The 22,332-nt window shown below is 32.7% G+C and overlaps 1 protein-coding gene across 9 annotated transcripts in view; it reads right to left on the bottom strand.

Moving 5' to 3' along the window:
* Nucleotides 1-22,332, bottom strand: part of GALNT13 (polypeptide N-acetylgalactosaminyltransferase 13) — a 446,421-nt gene that overhangs the window by 153,297 nt on the left and 270,792 nt on the right. For all 9 annotated transcript variants that reach the window (XM_054699734.1, XM_054699735.1, XM_054699736.1 and 6 more), the window contains 2 exons: nt 19,260-19,430; nt 3,178-3,295 (listed from right to left, as the gene is read on the bottom strand). In XM_054699734.1, coding sequence (XP_054555709.1) covers nt 3,178-3,295; nt 19,260-19,430 — 289 coding nt within the window. The remainder of the gene's footprint in view (nt 1-3,177; nt 3,296-19,259; nt 19,431-22,332) is intronic.

Below are 22,332 nucleotides of genomic sequence, written 5' to 3'. Positions count from 1 at the left end.
TTTTCTGGATGCTGGGTCATTTTTAATCTTTCATACATACACACACACACACACACACATATACATATAGATATACATATACATACATACATACACACACATACAGCACACACACACACATGCTGCTCAATGCTCAATATTCCCTGAGTTCTCTGTGGCAGCTCTCTCCTCTCCAGAATGCTTCCCATCAAACTCTAACTGCCCTGCTCTCTTCAAATACTGAGCTCTATCTCCTCAACTCAGGAACTCCCCTACGCCTCCATGGCTCCTCCTTCTGTTGATGAAGTTTAGACACTTCCTCAAGACAATATGTGGAGGCAATTATAGGATCTTGCTTATTTCTCACCTCTTAAATGCCAATATCTTGAAACTCTTATTTCATATATTTCATCCACTTTTTACTGAATCAAGTTTGTGTGTGCATGCATTAATCCAGTACTTGCTAAGCCAAGTCAAAATATACTTCTTTAACAATCAGTTGTTATTTTTAAATTTCTTTATAAGTAAAAATTTTATATTCTAGGCTGTTAGTTATTTCGAAGAATGTTACAGTATAGGAAGAAAACATTTCTTTATTTTCTAAAAAGTAATCTATATTTTGAGCAAGGGAGTTTTGACTAATAGAGCAGTTTTACTCTATTTGTATTGCATATTCTAGTTATAAAGGGTTTTTTCATATACATGCTCTTATTTGATTATGTATGGCTAAGGCTAGATAATTAGTAGAAAGGCAGTTAGTATGTGATGCTCAAGAGGGTCAGGATTGGCTTAATTGTAAAGTAGATGGTGCTTTCATTAGTAAATCTATATGGGTGTCATCATGTGATTAATTATTTTATATGAATAGTCATCTCTGATTTCTTCCTATCTAAAATTTCAATGCTACCACTCCCCAACATCTAACAGTTCATAAACATCTTCCCTTTTCTTCTTAACACTTATCACTAATATATTAATATATTTTATTTGTCTAGTATATATGTATTTTTTCTAGTATCTGTTTCCTTCATTAAAAATAAGTTCTAGGTAGACACAGTTTTATCTGTTTTGTTCACTACTGTATCTCCCACACTCCATTGAGTAGGAACTCAATAAATAAGAAGTTATCATTTAAGTTTAGACAGTGTTCTTAGGATTTATATTATATTTATGTATAATGAATGGAGAACAATATCTGAGACTAAGTTTTCAAGAGTTTCAGAATTTACATGTACATAGTCTCACTGCTATTAGATGTGTATTATCTACCACACTAAATATCTTCTTCAATTAGAGTACTGATTACTAAGCAAACATATTCATGTCATGGAAAGGAAAGCAACAGATGAATATAAAGAGTCTAATAAATTAAAAACATGTTTTGTTTTTCTGAAAGCATATAGAGACTAAAGATGGCTTTAAAACATTTGAAAAACAGTCACTTAGGAGTACTTTATTTCTTAAAACTACCAAACCACCCATCAAGGAAAACCTTCCAAGTCATTTTGCAGAGTTGTGATCATTTTTATGGCCACATTTCCTGCTCACCTTCTTCTAGTTTATCATATCATTCTACTAAAGTCTTCCCTAATACAACTTTCAATCACTCAGGTAAAGAACATCCTATCTGGGAACTACATGATGTGAGTTATCTGTTGGCAGATAACTAATTTAATTAGGTGAATAAGAATCTTAGATAAGAAGGAAAAAGTGGATAATAGGGTCACAGATAATAGCAATATTGTTATGCTGATTTTTTTCCCTCAGGTATATCCAACCACAGCATCCAAGGGATATTGGTAAGTGAATGTGTAAATATGCTCATCATTACATCTAAGGGTAAAAATAATCTTTTTAAGGTTTTGAATATACTGTACTTACTTCTTCCCTTCCTCCCTACTTGCCTTCATTCCTTCTTTTTTAACGTTTTTCCCAAATGTCATCTCTATTTTTTCACTTTGAGAACTACAACAAACAACCACCTAAGTTGTGTAAATATGTATGATCTACCTGATGGCCAGATGTTTACTGAGTATGGTACCATGTTTTTGGCGTAAATTCCATCAAACTATAAATATACAAACAAGTTAGTAGGAAGAAAATTTCATTAGCTAATGATGTTCTCACATATCAAGCACTAAGGAAGGCTATTAAGCAAAACAATTAATTGTAGTACAACTCTACTCTAATGCTGCTAAAATAATTCAGATTAACCAAGAACCACTAAATTCCACATTATGTAAACTCAAAGTAATTCTTATTCTGAAATTTTGTGATTTTCTTATATAATATCTGATATATTTATGCAATGTTAGTGAAAAGCAAACCTTACTTGCCAAATGAGAAATTAAAAGTCATAACGCTTGAACTTTACAAATGAAAATATCCAAACTCTAATAATCCTATTGTACAAATACTTTTCAAAAATAATAGAGTTCTTTGATTATTTCAAGTTAAATTTCAGGAAGAGAAAAAGAAAAACAGTAGTATTATGAAATTAATTCATTTAAAATAATATATAGTTTGAACAAAAAAAAATACCACCATAATTTCTTAGCATGAAAGCACATTAATGTGTCCATATTTTAAATTTCTGAGAATAATAAAATATTAAAATTATTTATATGCTTCTTAGTAACATATATGAGGGATCGATTTTATTTACAAGGAAGGCCATCAATATGTGAACTTGCATTATTCAAACAACTGATTCATCAAACAATAATGTCTATGATAGTGAAAAAAGTCAAACTGCTTGCAGAATTATCAGAATTCCTCTGACCACAGTTTAATCTTGAAGTTATTTGAAAATAACCTTAGGCAGCACTGGCAAATTCAGATAACATAAACACTTCCAGGTTTCAGTTAAAAGCACAAAGTGATTGTTTAGGGTAATGCGTTATTTTAAAAATAAACCCCTTTTTTAATTTTAAAAACTCAAAGCTCTAATGTCTGCAGTATGAACAAAAGACTCACTTTGAAAACTTTTTCAAAAATACCAATATTTCCCATTTAACAATAAATATTGCATGCAAAGAACTCTAGCAAAGCTTCTATTTCAATTAAGTATTAAATGCCCAACTAATCAGTATTTTGCATCACTTCACAGAAAAGTTTTGGCATTAAATTACTAGGTCTATATGTACATGCTACAGCATAGTATGTTCAACGTCAAAAAATAAAGTAAGATGCAATTACCCTAAAAGACATTTCAAGATTCTCTCCACCCCAGATATCCATTCCTGCATCGTAAGTTCCTATCTCTTCAAAGTAGTTTCTGTCAATAGAAAATAGGCCACCAGCCATAGTAGGGGTCCTAGTTGAAAAAAAACAAAAAAGAAAAATATATCTTTTGAACACAATGTGTGGAATTTAATGAAACTGTAGCAAATATTTTAGAGACATTTTAAATTAAAAAAAGTAGTATTCAAAAATCTTAAAACAGAAAGACAAGGTGAAAGAGGTTTTAAACTTAGTAAGTAGCATTTTTTATTTCACATTTTCTTTAAAAAGCTAAACTTAATCTATGTTTTTCCTATATCTGATTAAATAAATATAATGGAAGACTATTTGCCATGTAAGATCGGTTATTCATATTGTTTCTAGAAGGCTTAGTAACAGTGCCTCTAGCACTGCCTCTAGCACTGGTCATGAAATTACCAGTTTTGATTGCTTTTCACCTACTTACTAATCATTTTCATGTGAATTCTAGAAATCTGTACACATGATTTCTCTATGGAAAAACATATAGCCTAAATAGGAAAAATATTAAATACTATAAAATATAAGCAACATATGTCTAATGACAACATACATTTTTAACATAGAAGCTTTTCATCTAATTGTTTATTCTTCTCTTTACCTAATTAAATTGATACAATGAATCATATACCCCAATAGGTAAATAACTCCATATGTTCTTCAGGTATTCAGAAGGCTTTATGACACAGATTCTAAAATTTTCTTCTAGGAATAAGTTCCTTTTAGTTTTTACACTTAAAAGTCTCTAGAGAAGAAAGAAGTTAAATGTTGAAATGACTATTTGTTATTTTTAAAAAATGAAAACCAGTGGTTACTGTGAACTACACAAATCTTTCCAAATAAACTCTACAAATTAAGACTAAGAGACCTATCTGTACTGGCGATGATTATTTTTGAATGTTTGGATACCACTCTCTGCTGATTCAGATTTAATTGGCCTGGGGAGGGCCAAACCTTTGGTACTATGTCAAGTTCCCAGATAATTCTAATATGCTGCTAAAGGAGTGAAATCACTGATTTAGTAACTTAGATTTTGAATGCTAATCCATGTAGTCTGAGACTGAGAAAAATGTTTTGCTTTTCCCAAAATTATTTCTCCTGCCACAGAATATGCTCATGTCTTCTAATTGAAAAATACAGTTCATTTGAAAAACCACCAAATAATATTATACTTGGATAGCTACCATATTGCAAAGTTCTCAATTTCTCCCAATGCTCTCACTGTTTTATACTCAGGTAATTAACTGTCCATCAGTTGGAGTATCAGAGCCTTCCTTAGTCTCAGAGCTGTTTTATTACTTCAGTCTTGCTGGGTTCCTATCATGAACGGTATCATTGACCTTCTGAGTTATAATGAGAAACACTAACAAAGCTAAACAGATGGTAATTACGGAGTATCCACGACCCTCACCTGATTGGGGTTTTAGAAACCTGACAATAAATATATAAGATATTACAATGCCGGATAGCCTATTTAATGAAATGATGAACAAAAATTGCTGCAATTATCCTATCAGAATGCAAACAAGTGCTTACGAATGTTAAGTAATGTTTTTTTAATGATCATGTCAAAATGCCTATCCACCTCTCTTCTAATAAAATACTAATGCGTTTAAGTTAAACACACATATTGAAATTCATCTTGCAGTTGATCACAATCCCTATAAATATGTAAGAAATGTAAAATAGATTATATGCTTAATCATAAGAATGTTTCACATGTTTCATTTAAGCTTGACAAAGTGTGCAAGTAAAATAAAATAAAATTATAATTTCTCAAAAAATACTCTATTTTCTGAAATAGATGCTCCTAGAGAGATTTCTTTGTATTTGAAATTTCAGAGGTTTTCTCAATCTGGAGCCTGTGCCATAAATAATATCAGTTATAGCGAGCATTATGCAACATGTCCTGTTCTATGTTAACTGCTCTCTAATCTCCCTAAAGAACTATTTCAATAAGTCTGTGAGGACTTAAAGTGTTTAGGGTACCCAGAAAATTAAAGACCTTGATTATAGTTGAATTAGCTGAGATCATTTGCTTTGTGAGGTTGTGTCTATACAATGTCAAACCACCAACCAATTCAATCAGTTCTACTAGGGAACAAACAATCAGCCATTGGCCATGAGCATTACCTACAACACAATAAATCGGTGAAGACAAATTGAGTTAATAGAAGCTTAAGTACTTAGCACAGTGTCCTTCACATAGTAAATAGTTAATAAGATTGGGAGATAGAGCTTTGTTGTTGATGTTAATCATTCAAATAAATGTCTTGAATGTGCTTCAGATTAATTGTAGCTCTCCATACACAAACTCTCATTGTGGAATTCAGGATAATTTGAAATTATTTCGTATCAGAGGTGTTGAAATCTGAAATTTTGCTGCTCTGAACACAACTTTCCAATTTACAGCCTCTCCAATTTTAATCCTATTGAAGCTGTTTTTTATCCTTCATGGATGTTATGGTTCCTAAGCTACCTCATATTCTCACATGATCGTCATTTTTTTCCTATTTGTTTCCCTCCTCCTATCCCCTCTTCAAGGTTCTGCCAAGTCAGTAAAAAACTAGTTTAACATCCTAAGTTCTTTAGCCTTACCTAATTCCAGTTCTCTTTTTGAAAAATGCCATTACTTGTGTAAACTTACCCTTGCTTCATCCATTTCTGTTCCTAAGACCCACAGAATCATCGAAAACATGAGCTCAACTGAGTATATACTGCAGTCTCTGCTACTGATTCTGCTTAGTCCAAAGTAGCTAATAATCCTTTCTTACATTTATTCACCTGTTTCTTTTTAAACTGAATCTTTTACAAAGTTTTCAACTCTTCTAAGATGAAGGAAATGTATAAAATCTAAATTCCCTCATTCATGAAATCTAAACTCCCTTAATTGGCACCTCAATATGTGCAGATGTCTACTAATAGCCTTTCATTCCTTAGAGAAAATAATATGTCCTTTCCTCTTATTGTGGGCTAGTGTCACTCTTTTGCCCTCGCACTTCTATTCTGACTACTCTTTTAGCCTCTTGCTCATTGACTATATTACATTTATGTTTTATGCCTCTGATTTCTAGATTGTTCCCTTGAGCTTACTAAACTGTTTCATTAAGTTCTATTCTAAGTTATAGTGCAGCTTCACTCCATCTCACTACTCAAACTAGGGACATATATTTCCTGTTTCATGTACTCCCTCAACTCCTCTTGACCTTCTAACAACAATCTGGATTTTGTTCCCACCTCTGCAATCACTTCTTTCTGAAAGGGTCCCATTGATTCTGAACTTCAATAGCTTTTCCTTAACTTCTTAAAAAAAATACAATTTATGAGCTTCCCAGCTTGAAATTCTTTTTACTCTGATTCCCATTGTGTTGTTTCACAGAAATCTTTCCTTCTACCAATTACACTATTCATTTTATGATTCTTATTTTGTTCCTTCTCTTGCGGCTGTCAGATCTTTATCAAGTTCTTAGTTTCACATCTGTTATATGAATACAATATATGACCATAACATTGTTTTGCAGAACTGTGCACTTAATACTTATCTTCTTTTGTCCCGAAATGTAGTCATCTTAAGGTTCTCTCAGTGGCACTTTTCTCTGGCTCTAATCTATCTGAACTCACTCATCATATGCCTTTAACTGTCCATCTCTATGAGGCTGACTGCTACTGTGATTTCCTTTCTCATTTCTTTCCTCATTGCATTGTTTATGCTTTTCTAATTACTCACGAGATTTTTTTATTTAAAAATGAGATCCACCTGCCTGCTTACTATAACACAGAAACCTAGCATTTACTACTTCTTTCATATTTTCCTCACTTTAAACATCCACATTGCCTTTGTAGCTCATTTCAGAGTAGTAAAATAAAATGATAAAACCATCTTTCTTCTTACACCCATTCAACCATTTCCCAAATAACTCTTGTTTTTCGAAGCATTTGTGACTTTTATCAATCTTCTGTTTATGATCGCTATGTGATTTTACCCTTATGTTTAACCATTTGTTACTGGAATCCTCTTGCTTCTAGAATCTGCTGCCTCTAAAATTTAGTCTATAAACCACAACCAGATCTATTTCTTAAAATCAAAACCTGCTCCTCTAAAAAGGTTAACTGGATATTCAAAACCTATTTTAAAGAACAAATTCCAGTTTCTCATTCTAGTATCAGTCATCCGGAATCATCCAAGGAGCTCCTCTACTCCTTTTAATTATTTCACTGTATTTAAAGTGTTTAACTGCTACTAATAAAGGTTTCACAATTTCCCACATTAATATATTTAATCACATCAATTTGTCACTTAGATCTCTATAAAAATTGGACTTAAGTTCAATAAGTTCAAACCTGCTACATTTTTAGGTCACTACACAGACCTTATATTCTATGCAGTCTGCTTCAGTGCGACCTTCCTCCCTCAGCCTTGCGCAAATTTCTCCTTCTCTTCTCCCTTGTTCTATAGTCTTCTATTTCTGTTCTTTCAAGGCACTTGTGATCTCTTACTGAGTACTATATTTATTTCTATCTACATTTTACCACTTCTATAAGTATGCCCAAAATATAGGTTTAATTTTATTAGATGATTAGATGTTTATTGAATAAATGAAATCAACAAATGAACAATGTACCCCCATGGCCACAAAACAAACTGAGTTAAAATCAACTATCCTGCACCCCTATGTTTACTACAGTAATATTTACAGTAGGTAAGATATGGAAACAACCAAAATATCCAAAATTAGATGACTGCATCAAGAAAATGTGGTAAATGTACACAATGGAATACTATTCAGCAATCAAAAAAGATAAACATGCCAATTCACAGCAACATGGATGGAGCTAGAAGGGATCATGATGAGTGAAATAAGCCAGAAGGAAAAAGAAAAATATAGGAAGAAAATAGGGGAACCAAATAAGGGATCAGGAAAAAATAACAACACAACAATAATAACAATAATAATAACAACACAGCAAAATTAGCAGGCAACCATAAATCAGAGACATTCTGTGAGGGAGAGGGAGGAAAAGAGATCAAAATGGGAGAGAAGAACACAAGGGACTATGGTGATGGTTCACTGGTGAATTGGTGGTGGGAATTTTATGGGGAATACAATGATGTAAAAGATATAAATAAAAAATGTATATTAATAAAAAAATTAACTAAAATCAGCTATAATTTTATTTCTAAATTACAAAATAAAATTGCTCACAGCTGCTATTAATGACTAACAAAGATACTTTCTCTGGGTCCTGGATTTTAAAGGCCTTATCATCTAGGAGGAGTTTGGGAGATTGACATCTTGACAGTATTTTAGAATTTAGGGTATAATGCTTTGGGACCATGAAGCATAGTAAAAGATTCCCAAAAAGTAAACAATCGACATGCAGAAATACTGATGCACTTTCACCAGATGCTGGTAAATCAAAATAAATTTATTGGCATGCATTTGATCTTTCCAAAATGCTAAAATGCAGTGCCAGCATTTTCATTAAGAAGATAATATGTTCTGTATTTCTCACCATGATAACCATCATGTGTGTGAAAAGCACATAACAGTAAAGAAAATCTAGGAAGCAACCAAGTTTAGTTTTAGGAGGATGGCTTTGTATCTAGATTGATTTGGTTCAAAACTGAATCCCACACTGTAATCTTCAGGCACTCAAACTCTATGTCTCAAGTTTATCATCTATAAAATGGGAATATACTACATGTTGATGCACAGACTAGCAACAGCACAAAGCAAATATTACATATTTTATATATTAATTTAATAAGAGGAACATATACATTGCCAAGATTATAATAATCTTTTTTTATACTCAGAGTTCAACTAATTTTAATAGAATTGTAATATTTCAAAGATTTAAAATTCCTGCAGATTTGGTCAACCAAATATTGTGGTAATGTATTAAATTAGTTATTCAATGATCTAAAGTATTTAGTCAGCCTAGTTAAAAAAAAAAGAAAGAAAACAACTCCCTCCCTGCTACCACTTTCTTTCATATTTTGAAACTCTCTTATTTCCTTTCCCTCCACACTCTCCACTCCTGTTTCTTCTCTTCCCTTCGCCTTGAAGTTTCTGCAACACATTTTCCTGCGACTATTAGCACTATTCTTAAAACAATATAAAATTATGAAAACATTTCTTCTCACTAATTTTGCTTTTTTATACATCAGCATTTTATGTAGCATTACTTGGCAAAAACCTAAGTTTGCTAGTGAAAAAAATATAAAGATTTGAGACAGCGTAGCTCAGCTTTAGGTTCTTATTTGCAATGGTCAAATATCACAATATTTAACTGTTACTGTTTAGCTCTATATTAATAATATTTTTCTCATGTTTTATATTACAAGTGTAAGTGATAGACATACATATTTGATTATTCATATAATCTGAATCATGAATAACTCATATGTTCACTAATTTTGATTTTTAAAATCAAACTATAATAGCTGTATTTGGTTACCATTTTGAGGCTTAGAAACCTAAGGAGAATTGGATGCTGTGAGGTTTTCTCCTTTCTTCCTTTTTATAATCCACTATTCCCAATAGAAAGGAGAAGAGAAAGAAAGCAAAGTCATAAATGCTTTTATTCAAATATTCAAAATTTTATTCAAATATTTTATGCTAAATATTCAAATGTGATAAAGATTTCTACAGAAAAATAGGAAGTTTAATGGAATATTGTGCATTATGACATTTATTTGAACATGTATTTGAGTAAGAACATGCAGTTTTCAGTAGATAAAAACAGTTACTTTAACAATTTATGCTGGCTTATGCTCTAAGCAGCAAAGCTTACAGAGTCTATAAGACACATATAGTTTCAAGGCTACTTTTTTATAGGGTAAAGAAAAATTGAAGTTCTGCCTAGCATGGGCTACTGATGAGTTTTTTCTCCCAAATAACTCATTCACCTATAAGTATTAGAATCAAATACCTTTAAAGACCTTTTTTTTTTTTAAAGGAATAGTTATATTTTCCTTAATCCTTCTATAATACTCACAACCTGATTAAACCCTAAGTTTCTAAGAGAAGGTATATTAGTTAATACAAATTTTAATATTTCCTTTCACTTTCATTTCTTGTTTAAGAGGGGTGGAAAGAAATAATGGGGCTAATTAGAGACAGATGTTTTAAAATTCTTTGATTAATATCATAAAATTACTCTTTACAATTTTTTAAAAAGATTTATTTATGCATACAAGACCTAGGGTGTCGGCTAGAGGTGTGGGGAGTGAGAGGATTCATCAGAGACAGAGTGGGGAGCAGAACAGGCAGATCTACTGAAATAACACTGTTGAGGGGAGCAGTGGGTAAGACAGGAGAGGTCTGCTGCGCCATGTGGGTCATCTCTCTGGCTGAGGATCGAACTCATGCTGCAGTAGCTGCAGATTGCAACATAGTGCTGATGCTTAACCCCTTGAGCCACCAGGGAGGCCCTCAGTTTACAAATCTTATATTTAATTCATCACATTTAAATCTTACTGAACTACCCATTTTAATCTCATATCAAGAAACTGTTAATAAAACATTGTAAGTTATTCCCTAAACCAACCACTAGTCAGTAATATGTGAAATTTTCTACAAAGAATATAGGTCACAGATTTCAACTAAGGCAGGATAGTTGTTCTCTCAAAATCAATGTTTGATGCTATATTTTAAAATTGTATTACTTTTAATTGAAGTCACATTGGTTTATAATAATGTATAAGATTCATGGGTATAGGTCACACCTCTTCAGATATGTGTTACCACATTACACCCACCACCAAAGCACCAATAATCCACTGGGCTCCTTCCCTACTATGTTTCAGTGTGTTTCACAGACCACATACCCCTCTAGAAGCTTTAACACTATATTTAGATTTTTAGTATATGTTTGTAGTAGCTTTCTATGTTCTTATGTTTTATTTCTTTATATTCTACATAAAAATAAAATCATCACTCACTAAGTAGGGTGTCTTATGGGTTAATGATAGTTTCTTTTGCTAGGCAGAGACTTTTTAGTTTTCTATAATCGCATTTTTTTTAACTTTTGTTTTTGTTTCCCTTGCTGAAGGAGAAGAGTTCCCAGACATATCACTAAGGCTAATGTCATGAAGAGCTTTGCCTATTTTTTTTTCTATGTATTTTATGGTTTTAGATCTTATATCCAATCTTTAATGAGTTAATTTTTGCATACAGTGTGAGACAGTGGTCTAGTTGCATTCTTTTGTATACGGCTGTCTAGTTTTCCCACCACCAATTGTTGAAGAGTCTATCATTTCTCCATTGTATACTCTTGGTGCTTGGTCATAAAATCACTATCCATGTAAGTGCTGGTTTATTTTTGGACTCTTAGTTCTACTCCATTGGTCTTTGTATCTGTTTTTATTTCAGTACCAAACTGTTTTGATTTCAAAAGCTTTGTGGTATAGTCAGAAGTCAGGGAGTAAGTATGATACCTCCATTCTATTTGAGTCAAGACTGCTTTAGCTATTTGGGGTCTTCTGTGGTTCCATAAATATCAGTAATATTCTATTTTTTTGAAGGATGCAATGAAATCTTTGACATGGATTGATCTGAACCTGTATATTGCTTTGGTCATTTTATCATTGCTAACTCTTCTAGTCTATGAGCCAGGAATCTATTTTCATCTTCTGTCTTTTGATAAAATCATAACTTTTAAAAAATATTTATTTATTTATACAAGCACTGGGTACAGTCAGAAGCACGGGAGGGTAAGAGAATTCACCAGAGCTAGAACGGGGAACAGAACAGGCAGACTGACAAAATACACTGCTGAGGGGAGCAGCGGGCACCAGCAGGAGAGGTCTGCATGCCATGTAGGACTCTCTCTGGCGGCCGGGGATGGAACCGGTGCAGCAAAGGCTGTGGGCAGCTTGGCAGCCCAGCGCTCAACTGCTGCACTACCAGGGGAGGCCCAATAATATCATAATTTTATTTCTACTGGTTTATAGCCATTTTTGGTAAGGTTTTTCATTTTGCTATGATTGTAATTGGAAGACAAAAGTATCATAATCTATGGAAACAGAAAAGTAGCAAATTGATGAAATTATATAGCAATAAAAGCCTAAATCAAGATAAGAGAAATACTGCAAATAAATAATGTAATCTTGCACTATAAAGAATCAGAGACAGAAGAATAAATACATCCAAAACTCACTAGAAGGAAGGAGATAATAAAAATTAAAGTAAAACAGAAATTAAATAGAAATAAAATAGAAATTAAATAGAAATAGAAAGTCCATAATAAAGTATCAGCTAAACCAAAAGGTAGTTCTATGAAAAAAATAAACAGGCACAATTCTAGCTTGGCTCATCATGGAGAAAAAAGGAGAGAACTCTCAAAAATTGAATCAGAAATGAAAGGGAAGTTACAACAGACATCTGAGAAGTACAATAAAGGATAATAAATTGCATAATCTAGAAGAAAGGGACATATTTTCAGAAGCATAAAACCTTCCAAGAGTGAATTAGGAAGAAGTAGAAAATTTGGACATCTAAAATTACAGGCAAGGACACTGAAACAGGAATCAAAAGTTTCCCAAAATATCAAAAGCCCAGGACAACATGGTATAACTATTAAGCTCCACTAAATATTCAAGATAAACTAATATCAAAACTTCTCAAAATCTTCCAAAAATAACTAAAGAGGGAATGGTTCTAAACATATTTTGTGAGGCCAACATTACTTTTATAGTAAAACTAGACAAGGAAATCATGAAAAAAACCACTGTTGAACAATGACCTTGGTGAACATAAATAAAAAACTTCTCAACAGAATGTCTGCAATCCAAATTTAACAATACATTAAAATGATCATACTCATGGACAAGTGAAATTTTTTTCAGGGATACTAGGATGATTCAATATTTGTAAATTAAGCAATGTAATTTACTATCAATACATCAACAAAAGGAAAGATAAAAATCACATGATCGTATCAATAAATCCTAAGAAAGCATTTGAAATGATTCAACATCAGGTAATGACAAAATCCCTCAAAAATTGGGAGTAGAAGGAGCATATGTCAATATAATAAAGGCCACATATGACAAACTGATGGCTAATACCATACACAATGGTAAAAAACTGAAAGCTATTCTTTTAATCTGAGGTGCAACCCAAGTTATTTATTTACTTTTGTGACTATTAGTCAATGGAGCACTAGAAGGCTTCCCTAGAGCAATCAGACAAAACAAAAAGATATAAAAGGAACCCAAACTGAAAAGTAGAACTATCACTATTTGAAGATGATATGATAATAAACATAGAACATCCTAAAGACTCCACTATTAAGAAATATTAGAAATAATGAATCAGTAAAATTAAGTGGAAGTTACAAAATCAATAAACAAAAATCAGCTGCATCTCTATATACAGTGAACTAAACAAAAAAGAACTCAAGAAAATGTTTGTTGTATTTTTAACAGGAATGGCAAGGATGTCAAATAGTTAAACCTTCCAAAGTTCAGTACTCTCTTTTAAAATCTTCGTTCTGCTCACATAGTTGACCTTCCCTATACTGTTGTTTTTCTACCTCCTATTGCAAAGAAATGTCTTAAGTAATTTGTGAGTCTATGTCTGTTTTTTCCTTCCAATTTAGAAGTATAATTCCATTGAATTGAGAAAAAACTAAGACATAAAAATTAAGAAATATTTAATTAGTTGCTATGTAATAATGCCATATTGTATTATTTTGTATAACATTTTACTGAGTAAAATAAGTGTTTTTACTGATAATACATACTGGAGGGATAATAAATTGGAGTCAGTCATGATTTTGGGGGAGAAAAAAATGGCAGAAGTTGTCAAGAATATTAACTCAAATTTCATAATGTTTGATTGTTTAATCTAATTATGCTACATTATATACAATAGTGCTGATCAGAAGATATAACTAGGAGAAAGTATAAACAGTTAATTCACTTCAGACAATAAAAAATAGAGGAACAGTCAAGCAATTGAGATATTAGAGGGTACTATAACCTTTACTTGTGAAAAATTTGATGTCATGGAAAAGTACTCATGCTATATCAACTTTTAAATTGAAGAGGAATGCACTTGGAGGGCAATATAACAAAATACTGAAAGAGATGGATCACTGGTTTTATGAGTTTTCTGGCTTTAGATACATTTCACATTTATTTTTCAATGCATACAAGTTTCTTACATTATCAAAAATAAAATTGAAATAACCCCTTTCAAATGTATTTCTCATGTGCTATTTTATGCTACTGCACAAGTTAATCAAGAAAGGATAATTTCATATATTTTTTTTAGATTTATTTATTTATTTTTATACAAGAACCGGGGTACAGGCCAGAGGCGTGGGACGGTGAGAGGAATCACCAGAGACAGAGTGGGGAAGAGAACAAGCAGACTGAAGAAATACAATGCTGAGGGGAGCAGCAGGTGTGGCAGGAGAGGTCTGCTGAGTCACATGGGATTCTCGCTGGCCAGCTGGGATCTGAGCCTGTGCTGCCGAGGCTGCAAACAGCTTCACAGGGCAGCGCTCAACCGCCTGCGCCACAGGGGGAGGCCCATAAATTTGTATTTATAGTTGAGAAGATTGAGTAATTTCCCAAGTACAGGAGCTGGAAATAAAACTCAGATCCTCCAAAGTCTACTTCAATGTTTCTTCTACACCATACCAATATGATACAGGAAATAATATATGTAAACATTCTATATGTTTTTTTTTCACAATAAAGGCAAAATATTTGTAATCTAGGATGTTCTTAATTATGTCATTTAGGGACCTCCCTGTTGCGTTAAGACACAACCTATAAAGCTATCCACAGACTCTGCAGCACAAGTTCGATCCCCCGGCTGGCCAGGGAGCAATGCACATGGCTCAGCAGACCTCTCCTGTCTTGCCCGTTGCTCCCTTCAGCAGTGTACTTCGGTCGATCTGCCTCTGGCCTGTACCCCAGTTCCTGTATACATAAATATTTTTAAAAATATGTCATTTATTTGAGCTTCTTCTGAATTGTTAATTTCTAATCAAAGGAAAAAGAAATGTATGAGATCAGACAAGTGTTACTAAAATGGAATATCAAAGTATGTAAAATGTATCAGGAATAAAATCTCATTACATCTAAGTTTGATTTATTATGATAACAAAAATTAGAAGAAAATCTAAAACTCTTGCTTTTACTTTAAGAAGCTACTTAACGTGGTACTTCAATTAGGATGAAGTCAATAATACTTGAGAATATTAGTAATGACTAAATTTGAGAATCCATTAGGTTACCCACAAAGGGTAAAGAAAATTAAGTAGATATGCTGACTAACGTAAGCAGACTTTTAATAAAGAAATCTGTTTTAATCTGGGAGAAATTAAACTAGAAACTTGTATCTTTGTAACTACTAATGGAAGGTTATATATAGGGCATAATTAAGAAATTAAAGTAATCAGTAAGGTTAAAGCCATATTCTTTCTAGAAACACATTTCTCTCCAGGAGTTGACATAGTTTAACTCCTGTGCATCCACACTGGCCTTTTATCAGCATGTTTCCTTCATCAAGTTAGCACACAGTCAAGGTCAGGCAGTGAGCAACGTTAGGGCAGAGATTGTCTTATTCTTCCTTATATGAATAGAACCTAGCAGAGTGCTCAGCAATATGCACACATGTGCATTTGCATATAGAATCAAATCAATTTCAATAACCAGAACCACATCAGCTCAAGTTACATGTATTAGAAAAATGTACAATATACACTCCACACAAATTGAATGATTTGGGAGGTTATCTGCAATACCAGATAATTTATGCTACAATTGTCTATTCCATTAGGTAATGAATATGCATGTTCACATAGGGGCTAACGTGTTTGATGAGCTTCAAACTGAGCCATTCCCCAGGCAATGGCCTCTAAGTTAGGGGTCTTAAGTGTTAGAGATTATCATCAGGCACATAAAGTTACTATATGAAGTTGAATCAACTGCAATGTTCATATTCCTCTCACCTTTGACTGGGAAACAAGTACTGAGAAATATTTATACCATTGCAAGAATGATGATAAATGAAAACTGATGCCGTCTCAGAGTCAGGGTCACATACACACAAGCAGGAAATGGTAAATCAGACTAAACTTTCATGCCTCTTTTGGGAAGCTTCTACTCAACTCCTTATGGTCCAATATAGGAATACTGGACAATGGAAGCAATATCTTCTGACTTCTGAAAAACCACCAGAAAATTCAGATTTCCATTTAAAACACTCCATTTTTTTAAATGTTGGTAATTTTAAAAATTCAAAACACTATATAGGCCAAATAAAACACATCTACAGATCAGATGTGACATGCAAGTTTCTGGTATATAAACTCTAGTTTAACAATTTGATTACTCTTTTTCACATATATTTGAAATATTCCTAAAAAGCCATGTAATTTGACTACTAAAATGTCAAGGAGATTTTTCTGACTCAATAAGGTAAATATCAGTGGTTACATGTGCTATAATTCTGTACTTATAACTTCAAAAATATTAAGTATTTTGCTAATTCCACTGTTTTCAAAATGAAAATATCAAAGCCTAGAGACAGACAATGGAATAATAAGTATAACCATTATAAACCTTATTTTATTTTTTTATATATTTTAAAGATTTATTTATTTATTTATTCATTCATTCATTCATTTATTTATTTATTTATTTATTTATTTATTTATACAAGCACTGGGTACAGTCAGAAGAGCGGGAGGTTGAGAGAATTCATCAGAGCTAGAGCGGGGAGCAGAGCAGGTAGAAGGACCGAGGTACTCTGCTGAGGGGTGCAGCGGGTGGCAGGAGAGGCCTGCATGCCATGTGGAGACCCTCCTCCTGTGGCCAGGGAGCAGCCGGGGATCGAACTGGCGCTGCAGAGGCTGCGGGCAGCTTCACAACCCAGCACTCAACCGCTGCACCACCGGGGAAGCCCTATAAACCTTATTTTAAATGTGGTATAATCAAGGTTAGATCAAAAGTTCAAGTTGGTTCTCTAAGTATGCAGATACATGATTGTATTTTTACATGATGACTAACCAATTATAGTCACTATAAAGTTCTGTCATAACTGACATTTTATATCAAGCTTTCTTCTAAGAAAGCTAAAATTTCAACCTCATTTTAATCACTTTAGCTATTTAGAATTCTGTTAATCAAGTAGGAAAAAAAGTCTCCAACACCTAGAATGATTTATCTGTTTGTACAAATGTGAGAAAAATGATCACATCTTCAAGTAATAGATTACAAGCACAAAGAAAGTTCACATTACAGCCATGCTGATGAAAATTACCTGCAGGCTGTTATAACACAGCCAGTGAATTAATTAACCTTTTGCCATAAAAATCTAGAAACTTCAGCAAAGACCAAGATTTCTCTTTTTCTCTTGCTCCAACTTCCTCAACATTTTAGAAAGTAAAACACTGTGTAGTAACTGAGGCAAACAAATAAAACATACTTAGATTTTATCATCTCTCCATGTTACTACAATAAAACCACATAAGTTATGATCAAAACATAGCAAGTTGTATATTTCATCTTTTGTTTTAGTTAACAAAAGATGTGAAATAATGGTTGAATTCTACACAAACTTTTACTTTTGTGAATGAGATCAGGATTTGCTTATTATGAAGGTTAGTTACCTCTTCATTTATTCTGTGAAAAACAAAGTTAAATAAAATAGAACTTCACCAATGTGAAGTTTAAAAAATGAACACAAACTTTTTTTTAGATTTAATGTTCGAATGAAGGGCACTATATTTGAATGTATTTGTCATGTATTTTACGAGTTTAGGATCTGAAGCTTAAAATTTGCTAAATGAGGTAGAACCGTGATCTGGGAAAATTAGATTTCTAATAAACATTGGTAATATGAATCACTATATTCCTCAAGTTGTTATAGGCAAAAACCACTAAGACTTAATGTTTGTGGATGTTCTACCAAGATTTAGGCTACTTAATTACTCTTTAAATATTAATATCATAATTTCACAAGTCTCTATGCAATTGTTTTGTGGCACATTTTATTTTTCTCTTTGATATAGCAATACCTCCTCAAGAGGGTTAACATCCCTGATATTTAATCAGTAATAAACAATGAGAGCTGTTCTCTTCCATTAGTCAATTTGAGGAATTAGTTTAATCAATTCATTAAAAAATTAGACTTGAAAATGGATGTCATTCCTCAGCAGGTTAGGAGACATTTTTGTTTAGTTAAGGGGTTTTCTTTTTATACATTATTTTTAGAATGTTAGGATTTCTATAGTTACAGATGAGTAATGACTTGTCAAATTCATCTTTTAAGAGCTATACTAATGAATTCCCCTCTCAAAATATTGTTTATCAATTTTGTTTGCAGGTAAAGGTACTCAATATGTTGAAGTCAGAAGGTGATTAACTTTATGTTAATCAACTGGGTAATGCTTATCTAGATAACTTTAAATGCTTATGATATTTCTTATGTATATTAAGGGCAAACGTATTTGATGAATGCATATTTCAAATTAGGTAGGTATTTTAAATAATTTGTGAAAAACAATAAATCCTTAATAATTTTCAATAGATTCAAACTTTCCAAATGGAACATTGCTTTGTATTCATAAGGAAGAGAGTTGTTAATTTTGGTAAAGTTTAAATATTTACCAAAAGGTTTTTGATTATTTCAATTTTGAGGAAACCAATATTATGAATCATGTATATTTAGGAAAGATAAATATCTACCTTTTGTGTCAAGGCTAGCACGTACTTTGTCACATAGAAAATTTATAATAAATACATTTTGAATATAACAGTATATAAAGTTCCAAAAGAAATTTGACATTTTGCAATACTTAAATATGACTATTCTAACTTAAACCAGACTTTACATTGATTGCCGTTGAGACTTAGGTAGTTATGTAAAAGGTGATAATATGTATAAAAGGTACATGACTTTAAAAGGCATAAATTAGAATACAAACATTTAACACTTCTTAATTATTACAGGAATAAGCATGCTACCCTTTGGAAGTTACAGTCTACATACCTGACAGGCAATGTTCTGTCTCCTTTCCTTCTATCCATTTCTCTTTGAGGCACAGGATACCAACGGAAATTCAGTTTCCAGTTAAATCCCCCATAAGTCATGTCTGACCCAGCCATATATTCAAAAGTATCATCGCTAATTACATCAATGATGGGGCATACTACTGTCTTCCTGCAGAAAAATGAAGGCCAGTTAATGTATAAGTAATAAATGCTGTATTATCTCCTTTAAATTCAGTATAGCTGACATTCTAAAATTTAATTCTTTTGTGTCTTTAACATGCCTTTATTTTCATTCATATTTTTTCTCTGTGAAATTATTTCCTTTTACTACATCTTCCTTAGAGTCTATACTACCTCATACAATCTAATCAAAGATACTAATTGATCTCTAAGCTCATTTTCAAATGCATTCTAAGTATTAACTCAGCAGGATGAACATGGCCTAATTTTTCATAAAACTTCCATCCATAGTATGATTAGTAGAGCTGCACTGAGATCATGTATCATTTTAACTATAGTCCACTAGAAAGCAATATGATGCAGGAAATGAAGAAAAGATAACGGCAAATTAGGTCTGGCAGTTTGCATCTCAAATGGGATAGGACTGTTTAAATAGGCACTCTGAGAAAATTTCATGAGAAAATGCCTACTAGCAAAAACAAACAAAAATAAGCAAGCAGAAGCAATAACAAAATCATAATCATGAATATAGGTAAATGTTTCCTATGAAATATATTAGGATTATGATGATTTTTGAGTGAATTTGTCCTAGACTTAGGAGTTTATAGTAAAAATCTACATATTTTAGGTTAGGGAAAGAAAAAAGTTCAGATTCTGTTGTTTGGATATAACCCATAACCATTTTTTTCAAGTTAGAGAAAGAGTCAGATTATTTTTCATATTGTTTTGTATGTGTGTGATCCAAGCACTGATTTTATTATTTTTAGAATTAATTTATTTATTTTTAACTTATATTGTCAATGCTGACTTTTCAGGGTAAGAAAATTTTCATCATGGGAGATCATTAGGTAATTTTTTTATTTAATGAACTTATTTATTTAGTGAAGTGAAGTAAGTCATATAAAGAAAGATAAATGCTATGATTCCATCTGTATATGGAAGATAAATAGCCAATTAACAACAACAAAACAAAACATTCAGAGAACAGATTGGTGATTCCAGAAGGAAAGGATTTGGGGTTAATGGGGTCAAATAAATGGTGGTAAACGGAATCTAGACTGTGATGGTGATCATAATGCAGGGCACACATATGTAAAATGATATACGTAAGTATTCTTTTTACTCTAAAGTGTGCCTTCTCCATTCTTCTGTATTTCTGCTTATATATTTTATTATGGGATCAACTTTCTGTAATTTTCTCAGAAAATGCTACTATCTACTCAAGTTTGCATTACTTATAGCTAGTTTTGAAGAGCATAACTTGTTTTTCAACTTTGGCAGAAGATAAATATACATATATGCTCTTAAATCATCCAGAGATATGGAAATCAAAGTAATGTTTTCTGTTATTTATTCTGGGTTTGTAACACCAGTATCACCAATGCTCATTTTCAAATGGATCATGTATTATAATTTACTTTAAATCCTGACAGTTGATTCTTTCTATTCTTATTTTTCTTCTCCTTCTCTCTTACTCATCCTTCTTTTCCGTCTTTTTGTGATTCAGGTGCCCAACATAAGCTTTAATTGCCAAGGAATCCACTTCAAAGAGATGTCCACTTTTGGGCTTCCATGGTGGTGCAGGCGGTTGAGCGCAGCACTGTGAATATGTCCACAGCCTCTGCAGCGCCGATTTGATCCCGGCTGGTGGGCGAGGGTCCCGCATGGCGAAGCAGACCGCTCCTGTCTTACCCACTGCTCCCTTCAGCAATGTATTTTGTCAGTCTGCTTGTTCTGTTCCCTGCTCTGTCTCTGGTGAATCCTCTCACCCTCCCACAAATCCAGTCCTTACGCGGGTTCTTGTATAAATAAATAAATAAATCTTTTAAAAAAAAGAGATTTCCACTTTGAAGGTGGTCATCTCAAATAACAATGCCCTCCACTGGACCAGATAGACAGGGTATTTCACTCTACTGTAAATTTTTGTTTTATAGATCTTAGATAATTTCAGTAACAAACCATTTGGGTAACTTGCAATTTCTTTACATTGTTGATTGTGACTTTTTAGGGTAAGAAAATTTTCACTATGGGAGATCATTAGGCAACATTTTTTTTATAAATCCACACTCTTATGTGTTCCCAATAAAGAGTTTATTTACCAATAAAGAGTGAGCCCAAGAACTCTAGACCTCAACCCTCAGTTCTAATAAAATAACCACAAGCCTATGGTCATGTTCTCTCTCTCTCTCTCTCTGTACGACCCTAGGCACACTGTGCAATTTCCACAACCTGTAAATAATAAATCACTTTTCCCCAAAGTTATCTAATGATTATGCTTAACCTGCAATTGTAATAAGACCACAAGGAGCCATCCAATTACATTAGTTACAGATAGACTGAGACTGGCACACAGTATCTGCAAAGTGGCCAAAACCTGGAGTTCTGTGAAATTAACAGGATTCATCTAATCTTAGCAAAACTTCATGACTGTGTTTCCAATAAAATCAATATTTTTTCTTTTTTAAATTAAACTTAATGACCTAATTTGTAGGGAAATGAAATTAGATCTAGTAACCCTGAACAGGATTTTATTATCTACCTATGGCAACTTCAGAACTTATAAATAGGACAAGACTTTGAGTTCCTTATATGCAAACACAATCTAACTGTTGTTATATTATAAACTAAATCACCTATGCATGACAATATTGAAATGTTATATGAAAAACTCACTAAGTTGAATGTGACACACATGTTTACAACAGCAGCAGAATGTAGGAAAAGTTGCCAGGAAATGCCTTTAAGATCTTCCAAGTTCATTTTACTTGGCCAGTCTTACCCTTCTGTGGGTACCCTACAATACACAGAGTGGAAAAACATTATACACTGTGTCCTACACTCAGTAAACTAAAAGATTCCTACTGCTCTATTCACCAGCTATGGTTCACTTT

This window comes from Talpa occidentalis, unplaced genomic scaffold (assembly GCF_014898055.3).
Source record: "Talpa occidentalis isolate TD23 unplaced genomic scaffold, MPIMG_talOcc4v2.1 talOcc4.3, whole genome shotgun sequence".
Taxonomy (NCBI): domain Eukaryota; kingdom Metazoa; phylum Chordata; class Mammalia; order Eulipotyphla; family Talpidae; genus Talpa; species Talpa occidentalis.
Note: the sequence above shows the minus strand (reverse complement) of the source record. Positions and strands in the feature narration are given on the sequence as shown.